General features: G+C 42.3%; 1 protein-coding gene across 2 annotated transcripts in view; it reads left to right on the top strand.

The window, feature by feature from the left end:
* The window catches only part of GPC6 (glypican 6), an 823,519-nt gene that overhangs the window by 786,613 nt on the left and 15,169 nt on the right, over positions 1–21,737 (top strand). For both annotated transcript variants that reach the window (XM_083814533.1, XM_083814534.1), the window contains one exon: positions 12,424–12,560. In XM_083814533.1, coding sequence (XP_083670659.1) covers positions 12,424–12,560 — 137 coding nt within the window. The remainder of the gene's footprint in view (positions 1–12,423; positions 12,561–21,737) is intronic.

Genomic DNA, 21,737 nt, shown 5'->3' with positions numbered 1-21,737 from the left:
TTTTGAGTTTCTTTACCCTGTAAAGAAGTCTGGTTTTTGTTTTTATAGCCAAAATTGCAGATTTTCTAGATTTTTGTTTCATGTCTTGTGAAATTGCCTTTCTAAAATCTGTTCTTTTCACTATTATGGTAAAAGAAATCCAATTTTCCAGCCCTTCTGACTATTACAGAATCCCCAAAAGCACGGATTCTAAAGCTTCAAGTCTACAGAGGCAAATATATTGCAGCATTTGCTACGTTTAAGACATCATTATTTTTATGACAGACTCATGACAGTGGAAACATAGCTTATGATTTCTGAATGCCTGGCATGGCCTTGCCTATGTCCTTGCTGAAATGCAGTGGCAGACTGAGGTGGGGAGTGCACTTGGAAAAAGAGACAAATAAACAGCCAGTGTGCAGTCGCTTCAATCCTGAGGGTGCTGGCACAGAGGCTAGGCTGCTTTTAAGCTGCCTGCGCATGAGGAACAAGCATCGATCTTCTGTCCAGCCACCCGCATCCATCAGGAGGGATAACCGGGAGGATGCTGTCTGCCAGCTACGGGCAGCTCTGCAGCAGGTAGCACTCGGTTATACCTGTCTGTGCTCACAGACAGCTGTGAAGAAGAGACAAGAAGGGATTGCCCGGGATTTGAGGGATAGAGAAGAATGAGACAAGCATATTTTGTGTGTTCTTTGTGAAGTGACTCCCTAGCTAACTGCTGCAGCTTGATTGCTTTGGGAGCTGTAGAGTTGCTTTCCCCACTGCCCTCACCAGCCTGCAGCAGCAGATGCACAGCATCTCCTTCCCACACCCCCAGTGGGCTCCACACGCCTCAGTGACAGCATCGCTGTCACCACAGAGCCAGCTGGGACCGCATGCCTCCCCAGGCCCTGTAACCCCTCTGACACAGGGACCTCCTGCCCTGAATGTATGGTGAGAGGAGGGTACAGGAGCAGTGAGATGGCGGGTGTCTGTGCCACCAGTGCCTCCAGCAGAAGGCAGACCCGAGGTCCCTGCTGTCACTGCACAGTACATGCAGGGCAGCAGCCAGAGCTGCCTCCCCAGGCCATCAGGTGCAGTAGCCGTGGGTCCACATCCCCCAGCTGCTCCCAGCTCTGTATCGCTTGCCTTTCCCACCTTAGTCCTGGCTCAGTGCTTGTCCTTCGTTCTTGGGACAAGACAAAATCAGCTTTACATACGCAGCTGCCTGACTCAGGCTTGTTCACCTGGCAGCATCCAAAATGTGGAGCTCCCCAGTCCCCCTGCAACACTGCAGACGGCAGGGAGATGGATAGCAGCCTACAAAGCCTGCACAAGAGCCACAATGAATACTCAAGCATCAACACTAGTTCCAGTTGCATGCAGTATTTACCTGCTTGATTTAAGTTATGCTATATTGTCGTGAATGCTAGGTAGACGTATCCTTGGAGGAGTAAAGAAGCTTAATACCTAAAGCAATACCCAAGGAGGGAAAATAGACTTTTCAGTATAAAGAAGGTGCTAAAGATGTAGGAGTAATGCTTTGCTTATACAGTGACTCCCTGTATGATTTCAAGTAATTTTCTTTGCATATATATTTTTTTTCCTACATATATCTAATAGGGGTATTTCTTTCTCCTCTCCCTTTTTCTATTTGGAATGAAAACTCTCTGAGACAGATACCTTCTCATTCAGATTCGCACAGTATGCTCCAAGTGCTTGCTACTGTGCCCGTCCTTATCCATACAAAACCCCTCTGTCAGTGTTTGTTTGTTAACTTGTCCAGACTTGATTCCATAGATCGTCTGGCAGACTGTGTTGAATTTATGGGACCTTGATGCACCTTAAATTCATACCACTCACTGATTCACCAGGCTCACACTCCAGACCCCAGAAACAAGTATGTCCTGGCATTTTATTTTCAAAATGAACAACAACAACAAACTACAAGGGGTCTGTTTCCCAATTCAGGATTAGATTTAACAGCAGTCTTGCAAGAATATGTATATTCATAACATTTCACCTGACCATGACAGAAAACAGAAAATTAATGTCTTCTTAGATATTTGTTGCTTTAGGATAAAATCTTCTGAGAACACCTCATTACTTTGCTGTACTTCAAACTGGGCTTAATTTTTATCCCTCTTTTAGAGGGATCCTTAAGCACTCACAGTAGCTGGACCCACGCCCCACCGTCTCTGTCCACTCCCTTCCTCTGGCAGCCCTGAAGAAGCTGTGTGCAATTGTTCCACTAGGACCCAGTAATTGGAGTACTTAACCCTATCATGAAAGGACAACAGAGTGCAGCTCCACATCAGTGGAGGAAAACCCACCCTCCCCTCAGTAGGAAGGCAATGGAAGTCATTAGTATATTGACACAGTAGATTTACTGTACAAGGCTCCCTCTGACTCAGATTGTTTTCCTGATAAGCTCTTTTCCTGCTGAGCCTACCGGTATTCATACTTTCCTTGTCAAAAATGTCCTCTTATAAACCTTTCTGTCTCTAAAAATATTATTGTTTTAATTCTAAATCTTTTGAAATTTTTAGTTTGGACTTAGATGTTTTAACAAATGACATTTGTATGTGCTATAATAACAACTGGTTGCATCATCTCTCATCTATGAAGCAACTCTGGAAATGAAATTGTGCATCCTACTCAGGCAGCCTGGAAAGAATTTTTGTCCAAAAATACGTATAGATTTCCACATCAGCACAACACATCAGCACAATCAGTGTACACAATGCCTCAAAGCCTCTATGTTAATTTTTAGTTCTTTCCTGACCATATGGATTCACCACTTGCAATAATGCAGATTTGTGTGTTTGGATTAAAATAATCCAGCATGCAAACACACAGGCCATTGAAATCAATCAGTGGTTTCAGCTGAGCTGAATGATGGACAGCCAGAACTACCAGGGGAGGAAAACTTACGGAGCTTTAATTCTGGCTGAAATGCAAGCATAACATTGGAAGAAGCAGCGGTAGCATGCAAACCAATTTGGGGTGTTCTGATAAAACATTATTACAGGTTACAATGGTGGAAAAACGCATCTTGCCAAGTCTAATTTTTTACTGCTTGCAGCTAGGGCTGGTCCTGTCACTCACACCAAGATGACACCGCCCCCGAGCTCACGGGGATTTGCATCACCCTCAGTGGATCGCCCCTTTCCCCTCCCTTTTTTCTTTCCCTTTTTAACGTGGAGAGGAGACGGACATCTACTGATGAGCCTGCAAAATTTCACCCCAAGAGGGGTGACAGCAACCCAGATCCCTCTGAGGATGTGCAGCCCTGCCAGCCCCGTGCAGCCCTGCCAGCCCCGCGCTGCCTGAGAAGGGCTCTGAGCATTTCTACTGACCTTAAAACCAGGGTTTAACAAGTCAAGAGAAGGGTTGTACTAACGAATTAATCACTTTGCAGCCTAAGAATGCCAGTCATGGAAGAGCAGGTGGTTTTGCACCTAAACTCCACCAAAAAGTAGTCGGGCTCTGAAAAAACAGACAGTGACGAAAGATCCCTGAAGTCCATAGGCAAGATTGTGCTGTTCTTGGTGTCATACAGAAGACATGTCTGATGTTTTACAATGCTGTACAATAATTTCAAAATCTTAAAGCAGATTCTTCAGCAAAACTCTCACCTGCATACTCTGGCCTTACGTGTTGTTTTTTTTTTTGCTTTGTGTCATTTTGGTCACCCTAGCACAGCCTTTTCTCCATCTCTCAGTCTCTGGGTAAACAGCTGGATGAGCTTCCTGGGGCTGAAGGAGGGGAAGGTCAGAAGCTCCGAAGCTTCTGCCAGGCTAGCCATCATCTTATTTCCGAATCCTGAGCTTTTTCAACACATCAAGTGTCCACTGAAATCTTCTTCAGTTTTGAAGGCAACAGAGCTATGTCAAGAAGCAACCACTAGAAAAAAAATGAAGTTAAATGTAAGGCTACTTCAGCTATGAAGTACAATTATCCTTCTTGCTGTGATATGAAAGGATGTATCATAGCTCTTGCTGCCCTTAGAAATCGTATGCTTCTCACAGCTCTTGGGAGGCTTGAACTCCTTGTCTGTTATAACACATGTAGTTCCTGTAAACCCTTGAGATTTAAGAGAAGAAACAGCCACTTTACAACTGGTACTGAATGAATATTTCCAAGACAAATGAAAGCCAGCATAAGCTTGAAAAACTCTATCAGTAATTGTTTACATTAGCTATTAACATTTTTGCTTGGAATGATAAAGGACTGCTGAGAAAAATATCAGTGCTTAACTGCTAGGCCTTGCCACAGAAAAGCCTCTGGCATTTTATCTTTAAGATTCCAGCATATTTCTGGTACTGCTTTTGTACTTATCTGCAATAAAAAGCTGATTCCTCTGAATGCCTTGGATTTGCTTGAATCAAATTCAGGGACCAGCTTTTTTAGCACTGCTCACAGGTATTACAGGAAAGGCAAAAGCTGCTGCAAGTTCCTACAGGTTTCCTTGACAGAGCACTGAAGTTTACAGTAGCTCCCACTTTCTAAAAGCAGTGTTTTTACTTATGGGGGTGACGTGTAGTGAACTTGGCCTGACATACCTACTAAAGGAGGTGGAAGTGCAAAACAAGCCAAGAGCCGGGGTCATTGGTGACATTTCTGGAAAGGAGTAGAAGTTTAGCCCAGGGTGCTCCACCGCTTGAAAGATTCCTCCCTCTCTTCTCACCCCAGCCAAAATGAATGCTGAATGTGGGAAGAATTTGGTGTCAGGCTCTGCTTTCCTGTAAGCAATAATGTCAAATACATATATATAGGCTCCATTTGGTGATGTGAGGCAGCATTAAGCTCTCTACAGACCTGTGGAGACTGCAGGAGGTAGGCTTTCCAGGTTAGGGTTAAGACAAAAAAGTGGCAATGCTACAAGGCACACACTCACTCTGGTCATATTATTTTTGAGCAAAGGGCCATCAGCTCTGGGAGGTGACGGTCCATGTCTGGGCCATGGCACGTGACCCTGGAGCTGGCAAACACACGGTGTTGTGGCACAAACATCACCAAGCCACAAATGACGAGGAGATTTCTGCAAGCACATATCAGCATTTGTGCAGACCTCTAAACTGTTTTCCTTAAAACACATGCAATGGGCAACCTGGATTGCTTTAAAACACCTGTTCCAGATCAAAGCTGAATGAAACATCCAGAGCAGCACACGGAGCATTCACATACATCTCACAACCTGTAGGAGACTTGCACTGGTCACTGCAGGCTAGGTGGGATACCCTGAGCATCTGGGAAGGTACTAGAGACTTAAGTGGGGGCAACTGAGTCAGTCCCTGTGTTGGTGTGGATTATACTGTGAATGTAGAGATATAAGCATAGGAGAAGTCAAACAGGAGCTGATTCCACCCCAGCAGTCTGAAGTTATATGCCTGATATTCTGAGAATTCAGAAGGACCAGTGGTAATTCTTCACTTACTTTTATTAAAGGCTTTAACTTTTTCTTGTCAAAGACGTGAGCAGCCCTTAGAGATAAGGGCAAAAAAAAAAATTCTTTCATTTCACTTTAAAATACTCTGGTGAGAAACGTCTTGCTTTGGAAAGTCGCCTAGCTCATTTGTTTTATTTCACAAATTACCCAAGCGCCCATTTGTGCTTTATAACTGGGATTCAGCGTTAGTTCTTGATTAGAAGAGCTGTCATCTGCTTTTCTAAGCAGAAACATGAATCATGAGCAGGCAGTTATTGGGAGAGCTCTGGATCATTTTAAGCCGCAAAGTCAAATTTATAAAAAAGGAGAAGCAGAAAAACAAAACAGCGTTTGTTGCGCAAGAAGGCCCGGGCGAAATTCTCAGAACTTGTATGTGCTGAGAAAGTATCAATAACCGTAAAATTTCACAGCCCCCTTTTTAGAACCGCAGCCTTAACATTTTGTAGGGAAATAAAGCTTTGGTTAACCTTGGCACTGGCAGACCTCATTAAAATAACAGCCTGTCACTTTCGAGTATAAAATAACAGGGTTGTCAGTTTTATATGCAGCGGAACAATCCACGGCCTCACTCTCTGGAAAATAACGTGCAGGGAGCAGGAGGGTCTGGCAGCAGCAGAAAGCTGAGCAACACCGCCATCTCCAGGTCCTGCCGACCCCACCCGCTTCACTTCTGAAAAATCACTGCCACGAAGTGCAGGGTTCAGCAGCTACTTGAATTTCAATTTGCTTTTGTGAGGTAATGGGGAAATGCATAATGTATGAAAAAAAATAATCTCCGCATAGAGCAAATCCGTTCCGCTTCGCTTGCTCCAAGTCAAAGTGGGTCGTCCTCGCCGAGGCACCCAATGGGCATTGAAACTTTGGGCGCTTAATGAGCTGTTCCAGACAAAAATATGCACCTAATCTCCTTGTGCCTAGTCAGTGGAGAAATGCAGGTGCCTGAAAAACCCTGTGAGAGAGAGATCCTCTTTAAATTCAGGCACCTAGGTGTGACTGAGGGAGCCAAGTTCAACTGCCTTTATACATAAGTGCCTTATGCCTCCGAGACATCTATAGGAAGCTGGCGGATGTAACGAAGGACATACAGAAGACGTGTCTTTCTTGAGGGACAGCTCTTAAAACTTAGGGGTCTGAGTTAACTGTTTTTAATTAAGCCCCGTTTACAGGGAAAGCTGCGTGTCAATTAAGATATCCAGCTGTCCTGTACTTACCTGCTTGTGACAGGTAATTCTTGCACCGTCACACCCACATGTACGAGAGACATAAACATAACAACCAGTTGCAGACAGTACATAATATGTGTTTTAAGCCTGCTGACTGAGTCCTTTTAAACAAATTGTTGGCCATTAGTCTGAGAATGCTTTCAGATGAAATCCCTAATGGACATAAATACTGATCGATGTATAAAAGTCCTGGGCAGTTTTCTGCTGGTACGGCATAACACAAATCAGATCATAATGATCTGCTTGTTCTTGCTACCCTGCCATGTCCGTGACAAAAGGTATGTTCTTCACAATCCCACACACAGCTCAGGCTGTCAAGCTCCATATCCATAAATCTGTTATCAAGCTGCCCATCATTATAAAAGCTCCGCATCATTATTCATAAAGGCTGCAAGGGTGCTGGGTGGCTGGCTGGAGACATTAGACAAGTCTAGGGGAAAACAAGCAGCAGGCAGCGGAAAGCACTCTGGCTGTTCACCTGGAAATAACGTAGCATGAAGAAAAGGGATTAGTTAAATGTTGTCTGTGAATTCAAGTCTGTGAAGCCACAGCGCCTCATCAGAAACATCCACTTGAAACATCCGAGAGGCTGCGCTGCCACATGCCAGCCCACAGTGTGCCACACAGAGTGGCACCCTAGTCCATCAGAGAAGCAGTGTCCAGTGAGTAGCAAGAAACATTTGTACTTCTTTCCAAGGCATAAAGGCTTAACCTTCATCGAGATTTTGCATTGAGATGTTTCTGAGCATCCCCAGGGAGAAGGTATCAGCAGAAAGGCAAGCTGCATATCCTGCTTGCATTTCAAAAAGAAAATCTGCCAGAACTTGCAGAATAAACCAAAAAAGCGTGATGTAAAAGTGTCAGTAAGAAGGAAAAAAGAATGCTAATAGCCATTTGTACTTAATATCAGCAAGACTCTTGTATTTCATCTATTGCATTGAACCAGGGTCAGTTCTGGACACATTCCAGCATCTTTGAACACTGTTTTTGCTTCTTGTAAGATTCCTCTGACTATCTGTGAGAGTAGGGATTATGTTGGGGGGATAATAAACTGGAAGGACTCTGAGATGGACTTCCTGTGGGGGAAGGAGGAAGAAATAACAGAAATTACTTTAAATATATATATATTTGGGGGCATCACCTTTAAAATTTGCTTTTTGGCCCACATTGCTTCTGGACACATGTTATCCCCCTGCCAAGGAAGTATGTCTCCATCAGAAATTAAACCAAAGCAGATTCTATGGGAAATTAGCTGCTGGCTTCACAAGCAACAGTCTTTTTTGGATCTTTCCTGCTTTATGAAAAATCATCATTTCACTTTTAGTTTTGCATGATATTTTAGATGCATTTCTGAATTATCCTGGTGAGTTTTTCAATTTATCCAGATGTCCTGAGCTAAAACAAGGAATTCTAAGGTCTGATACCGCCAAAATGATGGGCTTGCTATGGGCTTGCTTTTTAGCTCACCTCCTTCCTCTGGAGTCCAAGGTGAGTAAAGAAGACAAAAAAGTTGGTCTGCTTTATTTACCTGCTTAAAATTGAGCCTGTGCTGGCAGGATTGGAAGTGAGCTCATAGGTGGTGGTGTTAAGTTCTGCTGAGGAATTGTACAGCTTAAGTAACTGCCCTGATCAGAGAAAGTCAGTGGCAGGAGTACGAAATTAACTGTATTTCTCATTGTAGGGCGTGTAACTATACCATTTTCATGACTCTGGACATGAATTTCTCTTTGGAAATGATGCAAATTTGTAACTTTTCTTACCTATAGAGTAACATCTTCCTTCTGATAGCAATTGTAGATAAAAGCCTGGCTATTTTAATATCCATTTCTATGTATCCCCAGGTAAAAAGAAAAAAAATGTAACTCTTTGCACAGCTCTTGATATATCTTTTTTTCTTACGAAAGTATTGCAACTCAAAATAAATTTAGTACCTTCAAAGTAGCTGAAGAATAATTCAAAATAATGGCAGGGCGGCATCAGGGAGACAGCCAGGAACAGTCACACTAACTGAGACCAAGGAGATCCAGCTGTCTTAATTCAAGTAAATGTCTGCCAGAGAAAGTGGGAAGGAAATATGTAAAATATCAAAATCGCAGACTTCTTGTGTTTAAATGTTTCCACAGAAATCTAACTAAGCTTGAAAGTTAATCTTTAATTCAAAGCACGGGAAATACCAAGGAATCATTTACATGGCCACAGATCACTAGGGGATGCAGTAGTCTGACTTCATAAATCACAAGCAAGCAATGTTAACTGAACCCTTAGTGGCTTTTACCTCATTTTCAAGGGACTGTACATCTATTGCCTGTTTTTTATATGCTGGCAGTGATCAAAACAATGTACAGTGGGACACATGTAACTTTGGGGACTAATAAGAGACTTTCTGAGGCTATGCTTGAGGAGATCCCAAAACTGAAGGTACTGAAACCCACAGGCAAAAGTTTTACATATCATTGCAGTTGTTGCAGCACCCAATTCTATTCTGCATTTAAAATTACATTAGAAATACTTCAAAGTCATTGCCTCATTGCGCTCCTGGACATCTAGTGTCATCTAGAGAGATCTGCAAATGGTAACCTCTCTCTAAGCTGTAATCATTTTTGCTATTGCTGCCTTTTGTGAGTCATGTAAATGTCTCCCTCTCCCCAGGCTCTAAAATGGGAATGACACCTCACAGGGATACTTGGGAGATTTATTCAGCTGTCTTTTACCAAAACCTGTTGGTAAAGTAAGATTTTCTTTAGCAGATGTACTTCTACAATGCAAATATATATATATATATATATTTATTGTTAGGAAATTTAATAATGTGTTGTCTATACGCAGTATACATAACGAGCATGCCAACATTATTTAATATCTTTGAAAGTCATTGGGGATTGGAAGTCCTTGTTTTAATTTTCAGAGCGTATTTCTAGAGAGCCTGTGAACAGTAAGAACCTCTCTTAATCTTTTATTGAATTGTCTGAAAATATGAGGTTTGTACTCCAAATTACAGGAGCTGGGGAAAATCACTTTCCAATGGGTGTTGACTCACGTGTGGTTCAGAATATAAGTCTGTAGTTCTAGAATGCCAGATCTAATTTGGTTACAGTAAGAATCTGAATATAGCTCTTAACATCCAAGGTTTGAATAACTTGAAATAACTTCCAGATAGCCATGAAGTTACTGCTCTGAAAACTAATTACTCACCACCAATATCTATCAGTTTGCTTTTGTAAATGGTTATTCAGGAGAGGTAATAAATGAGAAAATCTGTTGCCTTGCATGTCTTATTACCCAAGATTATACGGATGGACCTACAAACCCTCCCTACATGACCTTTTCCCTACACTGCCAGCAGTTTCAGTAGGATTTCTCTATCTGATTTACTGGCCTATGGTGGTTTTACTCGGGTGGGCGGCCGAGCTCCACCTCAGCCGCTCCTTCTCGGTCCCTCCCTGCCCCTGCTCCACGTGGGGTCCCTCCCACGGGATGCCGTCCTGCCCGAACTGAGCCTGCGGGGGCTGCCCACAGGCAGCAGCTCTTCAAGAACTGCTCCCACACGGCTCCGTACCACGGGGTCCATCCCCCAGGAGCAAACTGCTCCAGCACGGGTCCCCCACGGGCGGCAGCTCCCCCCAGACCCCTGCTCCTGCGTGGGCTCCTCTCCACGGGCTGCAGCTCCGGCCCGGGGCCTGCTCCTGCGGGGGCTCTCCATGGGCCGCAGCCTCCTCCAGGCCACATCCACCTGCTCCACCGGGGGCTCCTCCACGGGCTGCAGCGTGGAGATCTGCTCCGTGTGGGACCCATGGGCTGCAGGGGGACAGCCTGCTCCACCAGGGGCCTCTCCACAGGCCGCAGGGGAACTGCTGCTGCCTGCCTGGAGCACCTCCTGCCCTCCTGCTGCACTGACCTTGGGGGCTGCAGGGCTGTTCCTCACTCCTCGCTCTCCCAGCTGCTGTGTGTAGCAGCATTTTTTTTCCCCTTTCTTAAATATGCTCTCACAGAGGCGCAAACAACATCGCTTGTTGGCTCGGCTCTGGTCAGCACTGGGGCCCTTATCTAACATGGGGCAGTTTCTGGATTCTTCTCACAGAAGCCACCCCTGTGACCCCTCTGCTACCAAAACCTTGCCACATAAACCCACTACACAGCCTAGCAGAAGTTTACACAGCTCTCTGTGAACCCCAGGCAGTTTATCCAAGTGGCATGTGCTGTTCAGCTGTACCACCAGTGACGCTGGGGTTTTTATCTTTAGCGTGCACAGAAGGGGAAGAGCAGGGGCTGCTCTCTACCTGCTGCCCAAAACCCCTGGTCCCATGGACCAAATAGATCAGGCAGGGCAGGCATCCCGAGACCATCCCCACTGCTGATGAAGGCCTGCTCACAGTCTGTAAACTGGAATTTTATTTTTGGCTTGTCAGGGCTCTCCTACTGAGACTTTACAGGCTTACAAATGCTGCTGGTGTCTGTGATATGAAAACACAGCAACGAGGGCTTGGCAGAGGGTATGGAGGAGATTTATAAGATTTCTATCACGGCGAGAAATACTGTCAACAATTCACGCAGGCAAATACTGTCCTACTTATTTCTTACGGATGAAAATGTGTGTGGTGCTTCTGAAATAACATCCTTGGATGTTTCCATCTCCTGGCATATAAAGTGACACTCTACAGGGTTTAAGCACTGCAAAGCAGTGTGGGCCATTTGCTCAGAGAGCTATCATGTCTTCAGAACAAAAGATAAAAGAGATAAATAGCCAAGTACAATATTGTACCTCAACAACCTAAAAGCCAATCTCAGAACAGAATGGAACAATGGAGGGCTTTTATTTCTCATTTTTTTAAAGAATAAAGCTCAGTGATTTCCTTTGAAAGCTATTCAACAAGCTCCCCTAAATCCTATTACAACTTAATGTGAAATGCATCTGTTTCCATAAGAACAACAGTGGCACCATTCATCCTTTGTAGTCTGTCCTTTGTTGTGTTCTCTGTCTATTCTTGTAGATTTTTCCACTCTAGTAAACCAAACGCAAAACAAGAACTGATAACGTTTCAGCCAGAGCATGTATTAAGTTGGTGCTGGAAATTCAGTTTGTTCCTGCTTGCTGCCTGAATCATGCCAAATTAAATTATTGTTCAAGAGGGAGTTTATAACATAAAGGAACTGTTCTGATACTGTCCCAGCATTTCTTGAATGTGAAGTCTGTATCCAGCTACAGATATTTGTCTCTATCTAGTAGCAAAGACGGATATAGTCTCTGCATGCCTATATATGCATAAACCTCTCACTGTTAGCAAAATCCAAATGTACTACAATGTATTCAGCCTGTGTGTCTTAAATCAGTTGAACATCAGCCCAGCACTGCATCATTTTTTTAGAACCTGCACATATAGTTCTAAGTATAATATTTATTTAAGGCATGACCGAGCTGGTGGGCAAGACATTTTATCTGATGAACACTATTTAACTGAATTGACATTCAGCAGACAGCGAGGCATATTAATTCTTAGAAAGATATATATTTAGAAAACCTTAGACAAATTGAGAATAGAAAGAGCAAGATGTAACATGCTTTTTATTAATGTCTTGCCTGTGGAAAAAGGTGAATTTGATTATTTGTATTCTCTGAACCCAAAGGCACTGTGCCTTGCTCATAAATAGAGGAGTTTAGGTTTTAGCACCATCAGTCCTTTTAACCTCCACCATCATTTATTATGGAATTAAACAACATATTATTTACAATGATAGCTAATATGGCTGATGTGTTTTAACCAGTTTTCCCTTTCATTGTCTCTTAATCAGGTAACAGACATTAAAGAAAAACTAAAGCTCTCTAAAAAGTTCTGGTCAACATTCCCCTACACAATCTGCAAGGACGAACGAGTGACAGCCGGTTCGTTAAATGAGGAGGACTGCTGGAACGGCCATACCAAGGCAAGGTGAGGTGGACCCTTTCTCATCGGACTTGGTCCAAATCCCCATCAGGCCTGAAGCAATCACAAAATGGAGGGAATTTTACAAAGCTATTTGTAAGAGCAAAATAGAAATGGGGAGAACAAGTAATTGTTCACACGTAGTTTGCAGCTGAGATTACCTATTGTCAAGGTGCCATTAAAGCTAGAGTGTGAGTAACTGTAAATGTGCACAGCGTGCCAGCATGTGAACACAGAAAATGTTCACTGGTTCAGCTCCAGAAAGATAATTTATACTGAGATTTCAAAGAGCTCTTTAGCTCCATTTAGTATCCCTGTGTTGGGACTGACAGCTTGTGAAGCAATTGCACTCTTGGGATACCATACTAGGATGAAGCAGAAATTGGAATTTTGGCTCTATTTACTATTGGCTGGCAAAGCTTAGGGCTATTTGCTGTGGGGGGAAAAAAAAAAAAAAAAAGAGAGAGAGAGTCAGAGAGAGAAAGAAAAGAAAGAAAGGAAAGGAAATGAAGGAAGAAAGAAAGAGAGAGAGAGAAGAAAGGGGGGAAAAGAAAAGAAAAAGAGAAAAAAATGGCCAGCAGAGAATAAATATAATACTCATAGTTATCTTGTGCAGAAGGCTTGACCTTATGTTACTTTATCAAAAACACTAGGTCATCTGCCTTTTTTATGTGATGACTTTTCTGAGGGTTTTAATTTCGAAGTTTGCATGTCTCTGGCTTTGGCCAGGCTGGTGCTAGCTGGTGAGCAGTGTCTCCAAGTGTCCTAATGTGGATTCATCAGCAGACAAAGGAGAGGATCTGATTAACCCTGCAGAGAAAGGGAGAGAAGGATTGACTCAAGGAGTATAATAGGGACAGTCTGGTCTTGGGTCTGCAGCAGTAGCCTGTGACTTTGAGGAGACAGGAGGAGTTGAAGGGTTTGAGTGTCCAGTGAGTGCTGTTTCTAGAGAGTAGTAACACCTCTTCCTCTTTATCTTCCTTTTACCCAATGATACAAATGAAGCTATAATTTAAATTAAATAAAAATAAATAAAAATTTTAAAAAAATAAAAACAACCCAGTAAGAAAAAATAAAAGCTAGACAAACACATAAAATATAAAAACTCAGTACAAATAACAGAACATAACAAAAACTCACAAACCTGTTAAGTATCATTTTGCATGGATGGCTGGGTAGGTGGGTGGATGGACAGATACAAAGACGGGTGGCACCCATGCCACTACCTCGCCAGTTTTATGAGAAACACACTACAGGGAGAGGTCTTGCAGTGAATACATGCCCTTTCACTATGCCTTACTGCATAATGCTCAGAATAATTCATTTCACAGACCAGAGCAGAGAGCTGTATGGGCTGCTGCTAGTCCATTGAACCCACCTTGAGATGCACGTGAAAAAATCTGTCCAAAAGCAGGAGCACTCTTACAGGCCGCTGCTCCATTCCTTCGTCCCAGATCCAGGGAAAGCCCCTGGGGACTCTGACAAAGACACCTGAGAGGAGCGTCTGGCTGTTACAGCATTCATCACAAAGGAACAGCGTGAAGAGAGAAATAAAGATGTGTTTTTACCTTCCTCTATAATATCTGTTCTCATAGGTGTGCTTTGTAAGCTATGACCCCAGGCTGGCATGCTGCAGTGGTTAAACAGAGTTTCCAGGCCTCACAGCTGGGTACCATGTGTCACATCAGGACGCACACATTAATAAGAGATATATGCTGCTCTTTCTACAAAAGAGCAGTCAAACCAACCTGCTAATATCCCTCCTGCTTCCCACAGCCAGTGATAGTGTTTGTACCACATCTAGCAAATACTTTTCATCTCTCTTGTGCGCTAAAGGAACTAGCAAGAGCTCCAACTTTGGGGAGAGTTTTGTAGGTTCATTTTAAGCTTTTCATCCTCCTTTTGCAGAATTTACCATGTGGGAAACCTGATTGTTTTCATTAGGTTAATGTTCCGGAGTGGTTAAGAAAATCTATCCTCTGCTGATGATCTCCTTGATTAATTTAACACAGGCATTCCACTGGATGCAGAACCATAGCTTCACAGCATCACCTGAAAGCACAGTCTCAGCAGAACTAACCACAGCTCCTCTATTTGTTTTCTATTTTGCATGCATTCACAAAGGAAATGCATAATCATAATCTTAATAACAGAATTCAATAAATGCTTCAGGTGGAGAGAATAGTAATGAATCAGAGAGATACCATAAGATGTCATGGCCTGTATATGAAATAATATTGAAAATGTAATTAGCTTGATATGCAAAATCACCTCCTGACTGGTGAACAAAGATATTTACTGTGGCGTAAAGAAAAATCATAAATGTTTCCATAACCATATTGACTACCATCTGATAGCAAACACTAGTTTGAAAGAACAAGGGTAGCAATATCTGGCCACTGTGCATATATCTACTTTTGTTCATTGTGTAGTCTGTTACAAGCAACCTTGTGCTACAAAAAGAGTTGCATTTTGAGTTCCAGAGAATATGATAGCAGCTCATGAGAAAATAAAAGGAAGGGAAGGCAAGGCAAGGCAAGGAAAGAAGAAATTTAATCACTTCCTGTTTTCCCTAGATATTAGTACTACAAATGAAAAGACAACATGTTGTTGGTTACTGCTGGGAAAGGAGATTGTTGCTGGGTTTTGGTCAGAACTTGTGACTGTATAAAGAATTAGAAACTGAATTGCCAGATACAGGTTATGCTTCATATTTCATTTTATGCATTGCCCTCCAATGCTGCTTTTGCAGGAAAAAAAAAAAGTTACAAACCTGAGATCACACAGAATGAAAGCTAGGCTTCCTCCTGAGAGAGACATTACACCAAGGTCACTTGTGGTTATTGCAGTCCCCAGATATCGCACTGTTGCCATGATTAATTTGCAGTGACACCAGCAGGGGCTAAATGAAGTTTTCCAATTCACAAATAATCATGGAGTAACAGAGTGATCCATTATGGCGTTCTGGAAGGGTGCACTTGGCATGTTGCTGATCCTCTGTGAAGAGAGGTTTTAATCAGGTCACATCAGGTAGAAACCAGGTGCTGTGCAAATGGGAAAACATTCATTAGGTGGATGAATCTCTTTTTTGGAAAATCAATTTTAAAAAAAAAAAAAAGATACTTCAGACAAAGTGCCTTTCAGAGAGATGCCAAGCAGAGATTCCTATCATATCCGTATTCATTAAAAAAAAATGAACATAATTTTACGTTTAAATAATGGTTGTCTTCTGCCAGATGCAGAGACAGATTTTTTTAATACATTTAGAACCTAAAACCATCATTAAGACCAAACTTTAGAAATGTAGCTCCTCTTCTACCTGCAAATAAATCCTTAACAACAGCTGATAACCTCTTCACTAATACATGTTTTCCAGAAATTAAGGGAATTTCCCAGGAATTTAGGAACTCAAGCTTTAGGAGGATCTACACTGAATCCCAGATATTATTCCTTGAATAAACCAAGTGATTGTCACTGCAGTGAGAACACTACCCAAATCTGCAACCACTCTGATGGCTGGGAGAAGGGCATCAAATTGCTCCGACCACCCTCAGCCAACTGGGTTTAACCAACCTATGTGAGAGATGGTACTTATGTCAAGAACACGTAGATAAAAGCTAAAAAAGCTAAAGAGAGCTCTTAAAAAAAAAATACTGCAATTTTCAGTGTTAAATACAAAAGTAAATGGTATTTCAGCAAAATGAGCAAGGACCAAGTCTCAGCCAGCATGAATTTTTCTCCTCATGCTACATGTGGGTGAGCACCTACTCCCCTTGCAGAGATCCTGGTGAATCTCAGCTGGGAAGAAGCACTGACCAGAGCAGCGCCTGCCCTGAGCAAGTGACTCTTTGCGGGCCAGCAAGGCTTGCAAAGAGAATGAGCAGAATGTGCTTTACCCAGGTAGGCAAAGACAACCATTTAGTGCCACCAGTGGAAGTGTGAATAAACCACTTCCTGGTAAGTGCAAAAACTGTCTATTCTTAACTGCTGGCTCTAGTTTATTTTTGTGGCTTCTTTAAAAAAAAAAAATGGCAGATGAACAATTCCCTCCTTCTGGCTCCTCAAGCTTTGCTCCAACGTGGTTAAGAAATTATTAAAATACTGAAAACATCCTTTGAGGGTTACCTCCTGAGCAAACAGATTCAGATGAGGTGATCTAGTTAGCCAAACAAGCTAGTTTTCCACTGCACTTATCGTTCTGGACCAGCTGTGACTGCCTACCCTCATCTCAGCCTGAGTAAGCTTGTGCTGGATTTTGTGCTGTATTGCCTACAGTTCTGGGCCCCTGGAAAAACTCCAGTACTGCCAGCGTGGGATGCTCCAGTTCTACTGCAAACAGCTGCCGTGGTGGCAAAATATGGAGAACATTGCCCTTAAAGGCAGATGTCTTTTAAAAAACAGAATGTTCCTCTTTTTTTTTTTTTTTTTTTTTTTGTGTGTGTGTGTGTGTTGTGGTTTTGGTCTTGTTTTGGGGTTTTAGTTTGTTGTTTTGTTTTGTTTTTTGATAGCTACAGCTTTTATGTAAATGGTCAGAAAGATTTATCAGCCATTTTTAGACATAAAAAGGAAGCAAACACCCTAGAACATTAAATTGATATTAAAGGAGGGGGGAGAGGGAGAGAGAATGGTTTTAAATAGGCTTTGTGGCTATGGTGTGCCAAAAAACATTTTTGTTGTCTCTGCTGAGACAAGCAAGAACTGCAGAAAGGCTAAGAGGAACACAAAGCATTAATATTTTAGAAAACAATGTAAATTACACTAAACTCCTGACATAGCTGAACAAGGAGCAAACAGCAGAAAACAAACAGCATTGTTCAGCTTCTCTATAGTCAGAGGACTAAGAATGCTGGGTTTGGGGGTTTTTTATTTGTTCTTTTGCTAGGAGAATGCAAAGAATAGACACAGATTCAGGTTGGCATGATTTTGGTTTGTGGCTTTTTTTTCATTTATAATGGGCATACAGCTCTTGTAATGGCCAGGCACACATAAAGATCATTAGTGAGAGCAGAAGCAGCAACAAAACTTTAAATTCACAAGGGTGTCTCCACTTACAGAACTGCAGCAAAAGCAGCTGTGTGCAACAACTTTGCCCAGCCTGCAACAAATCTTCTGTCAAAAAGTGGTCCCAAGGCAAGACTTCCAATTCAGTGCAACTTAACCCTACCTCGCACACATCAAAATGCTTCTGTCTGAACATGTGCTGGGATGCTTCTCAGAGGCTGCCACTCAAGAAACACCGTGGGCTGCATGTTTCCATATCTGTACCAGTCCTTTAAAGAAGGAAAACCAATTCAAAGATATTTGCATTCAATATAAGCTTTTCTGATTTTTTTTTGCCCCTGAGGAAGTAGGTAAACTAGTTCAGTAATGAAGGCAGAATTCAGCTTCACATTCAGACATGTAAATTCGCACATTTAAATACAGATGCCTGTGAGTGAGCTTACAGACAATAAGGAGTCAAATGTGTTGCCCAAGCTAGAGTAGACAGATATGACACGGGAGACTACCTGCTAGAGATGGGGCAAGACCTGCTAGAGCATTTTAAAAAATCACCCGTGTTAAGGTGCCTGAACAGAGACCCAATATCCAGTCAGTGTTGCAACTGCCTAAACACTCTTAGCTACTGCTATGTGAGATGCTGTCATGAAGATATCTTCATGAAGCTGGCAAATAAGACACTGGACCTATGAGATATTCAAACCTTACTGGGGTGATAGCAGGACACCGAAAGGGACACCTTTTAGATAAAGTGACACTCAGCACTCAACACACAACACACTTACTTAAAGAAAGGTACCTAATATCATGTTAGATGCTCCAGACATCCAAGACCTCCCCATCAAGCCTATAGATATGATGCAGGACCTATGGGAAAGCCTCACCTTTCAGGGCTGGTAACCAGAGAAGAGGAGGAATAACCAAGAGCAACTGAAATTTTACCAGATGTCTATGTTTGTGCAACTAAACCCCAGCAGATGAAATCTAATGAACTAGTCATCTGGCCAAAGACATGTAGGACCCCAACACCTCTCCCCACACCACTGATGAATATGCCTCTGGCTAATGTTGGCTAGATTGTTAGTCAGGCATTGGAACAGGTTGCCCAGGGAAGTGGTGGCATCTCTGTCCCTGGAGGTGTTCAAGGAACGGTTGGACCTGGTGCTTAGGGACATGGTTCAGTGGGTGACATTGGTGGTAGGGGGATGGTTGGACCAGATAATCTTGGAGATCTTTTCCAACCTTAATGATTCTGTGATTCTATGATTCTATTTTTTATGACATCATGATGACCAGATCTGGCGAGAGTGGTACTCTGCTCATATTCACACACGTGTATGTAGACATAAGTTTTGATACCTACAGAAACCCAAAGATGAGTTCTCAGCCTAACCCTTTTTTTTTTTTTTCTGTTGTAAATGCCAAGAGGTTCATTTGCCTGCGATTTTAAGTATCCACCTAACTTTTAGGTGATTAGATGGTGATGGATTTCTTGCGATCCACATTCAGTATGGCTAACTTGCCCATCTAGGTTAAGGTGCACCACACCATTCTCATGAGAGGTGAACCAACCTGGAGAGCACATCTTGGGGGCTAGCTGTACTTGTTGGCTCCCATCTTTCCCCACCACATACCATACCAGAAATCTAGGGACATCTGTGCCAAAATTAGATGTCTGCATTATTCATGCTGGATCACAGTTTCATGTTCTTAATGTGAAAACTTCTCTGAGCCATGCTGTTATGATTTTTAAATGCCTGAAGTTTGATGAATTTGCTTAAAGCTTGATGAATTGGTCTGTGTGATGCTCCCTGTAGAAATGTTAACACTCATCTTACCTAAAAAGAGATTTAGGCAGTAAAGTCTAGATTTGCATGCCTTATTTGATAATTAGATGTGGAATAGTCAAGCCCAGTTTATGTTGAAACAACGCTTTCCGTCACATCTTATATTTTCCCTTTTTAGAAACGTTTTCTCTTACAGACCTACTGTAATGCAGCTGTTGGTTCTGCATCCCCAACACTTCATATAAAACCATCCATATTTTCAAATAAGTTTTAAAATGTCTCCTTTGTATATCATTTGTTGCAGTTTTTCCTTTGAAAGCGATTGTAGTTCCTCCATGCCAGGAATGTTTTTGGGATCCTGCAGATCCTGATGCAGATACTGGCAGGGGGTGACAGACTGAAATCACTTTCTATAACTGAAAGAACTGGCACATTTAAAGTTAGATGATCTTCAGAAGGACATCTGACCCACACTGATCACAGAATGTGAACCTCAATAAAAAGCAAACACCAGAGCACTCTCTAACCACATTAAGTCTCCAAACTAGCTCATATTCTCTCCATATAAAAAGCTTACTTAAGAAGTCACTACATTCTTCTTTTATTATTGACAATAAGACAAGAGGAAATCAAACATAAATCAGTCAAAGAAAGCCTGTGAACTGCAGTTCACAGCTAGCCATAGCTTCTCTTGGATGGTTTGCTATAAAGAGCAGCTAACTCTTCATAAAAAAGGAAAGCAATCCACACAAATGCTCAGAGATTTAAGATCACTTTTAGCTGCTAATAGCTATGGCCTTTGTTATGGACAAGATACTGGGCAAGATCAACATCTTCTCCAAGCCGGTAGGGCAATGCTTATATTCTTACTTTTTTTAATCAACTGCACCTTGAAGTCACTGATTTACTTCAAGGCTGAGTAATTTGTCTACAGCAGCCATTTCATTTGTAGAGACGTGTGACAGATGGAGGTGCTGTTCCTTTGCAGCTCAGAGCTTTCCTGCGTGCCAAGGTCTCCATCCTGCTGCCTCCAGGCAGCTCTGCAAAATTATTTCCAATTTCTATCTTTGGTGATTTGATTCATAACATTGCAGTCTGCAGTCGTTTGTGCTAGGGGAGGTAGCTCTGTATTCTCAATGTAGTTTAGACTGTACCACAAGAGTCTGGATGGGATCCCTATAGCACTGTTATTTCTTGTTATGGTACCAGTGAAACATCAAGAAATGCAGTTTGAGGCTGGGTGTTTTTGGCAGTCATGTTTCGTTCTTCTGTGTTCACACTCCCCTGGGATTATTCTCATGTAGGCTTTCAGAGGCCACTGATGACAAATGAGTCTCATCTTGTGAAGCAAGCACCTATTATGATGAGACTAAACCCTTTCCTGTCTCAGCAAAGCAGTCATCATTCTGTGAATCTCCAGAAGCAATACAAAACTGATTTTTGCTTAACCATGACTTCAGTAGGAAGTCCTTTCTTCTTCCATACTTTCAAATGTTTTTTAAGGAATATATTTATTTTCCAGACCCGTACAAACAGAACACTGGCACCAGAGCCAAATTTGAATACAGATAGCGAATTAGATTGGCACCAGTAAGAGAGAAGTAAAATACTTTTAAAACTACATTTGGTACCAGACATCATGAAAGTTTGCCATTAGTAGACTAGACTGTTCTATGCACGCACATGAGGAGTTCTACAGACATCAGTAGGATAGCCTGTTTTGTAGGCTAATTACAAAATGCATCATAACCTGATAATGAACATGAGCAAAGGGTAGATCTGCCCCAAATCCCTTGCAACCTAAATATGAGACAAAGAAAGTAGATTAAAAAAGATAAGAGAGAACAGGGAAGCAGTGATACGGTATTTTCTCAGGATACAATGCCAGCACAGAGAATAATGTCAGCCTTTTATCAGCCCAGCAGCTGTAAAAGGCACAGATAATTTTTTACAGCAATTCAAAGTCAGAAATAAGGTAGCTTTGCAGATGCCTATAAGGAGTACCTATGAGTACAGAGAGCAGCAAGGGACAAAGTGTGCATACTTAACAAAAGATGATGGAGATTTTTACTGTAGAATGATTGGAGGAATAGGCTGATTTTCTAGGAGAGAGATCTGCAAAAACACTCTTGATCCCTGTGAGCCGCATAAGACTGCATTTGCCAAGGTCATAGAAGGGAATGCTGCAGTAATCAAGAAAAGATAAGCTAGAAGCCTGAATAAAAATTTCAGATATGTGGATGGATAGGAAATGCCATACCTTAAATATGTTATGCACGAAGTATGTGGAAGATGCACCCATAGCCCATTTGTAAGGAATAAGGACTGAATGAAAGAGAATACTGGAGTCTGGTGAATTACCACCACCATTTATAAGTCTGGATGTCAGATGTGCTGG

The sequence above is a fragment of the Anser anser genome (assembly GCF_964211835.1).
Source record: "Anser anser genome assembly, chromosome: 1".
Classification (NCBI taxonomy): Eukaryota; Metazoa; Chordata; class Aves; order Anseriformes; family Anatidae; genus Anser; species Anser anser.
The sequence above is the reverse complement of the archived record's forward strand: the minus strand, read 5'-3'. Positions and strand labels throughout refer to the sequence as shown.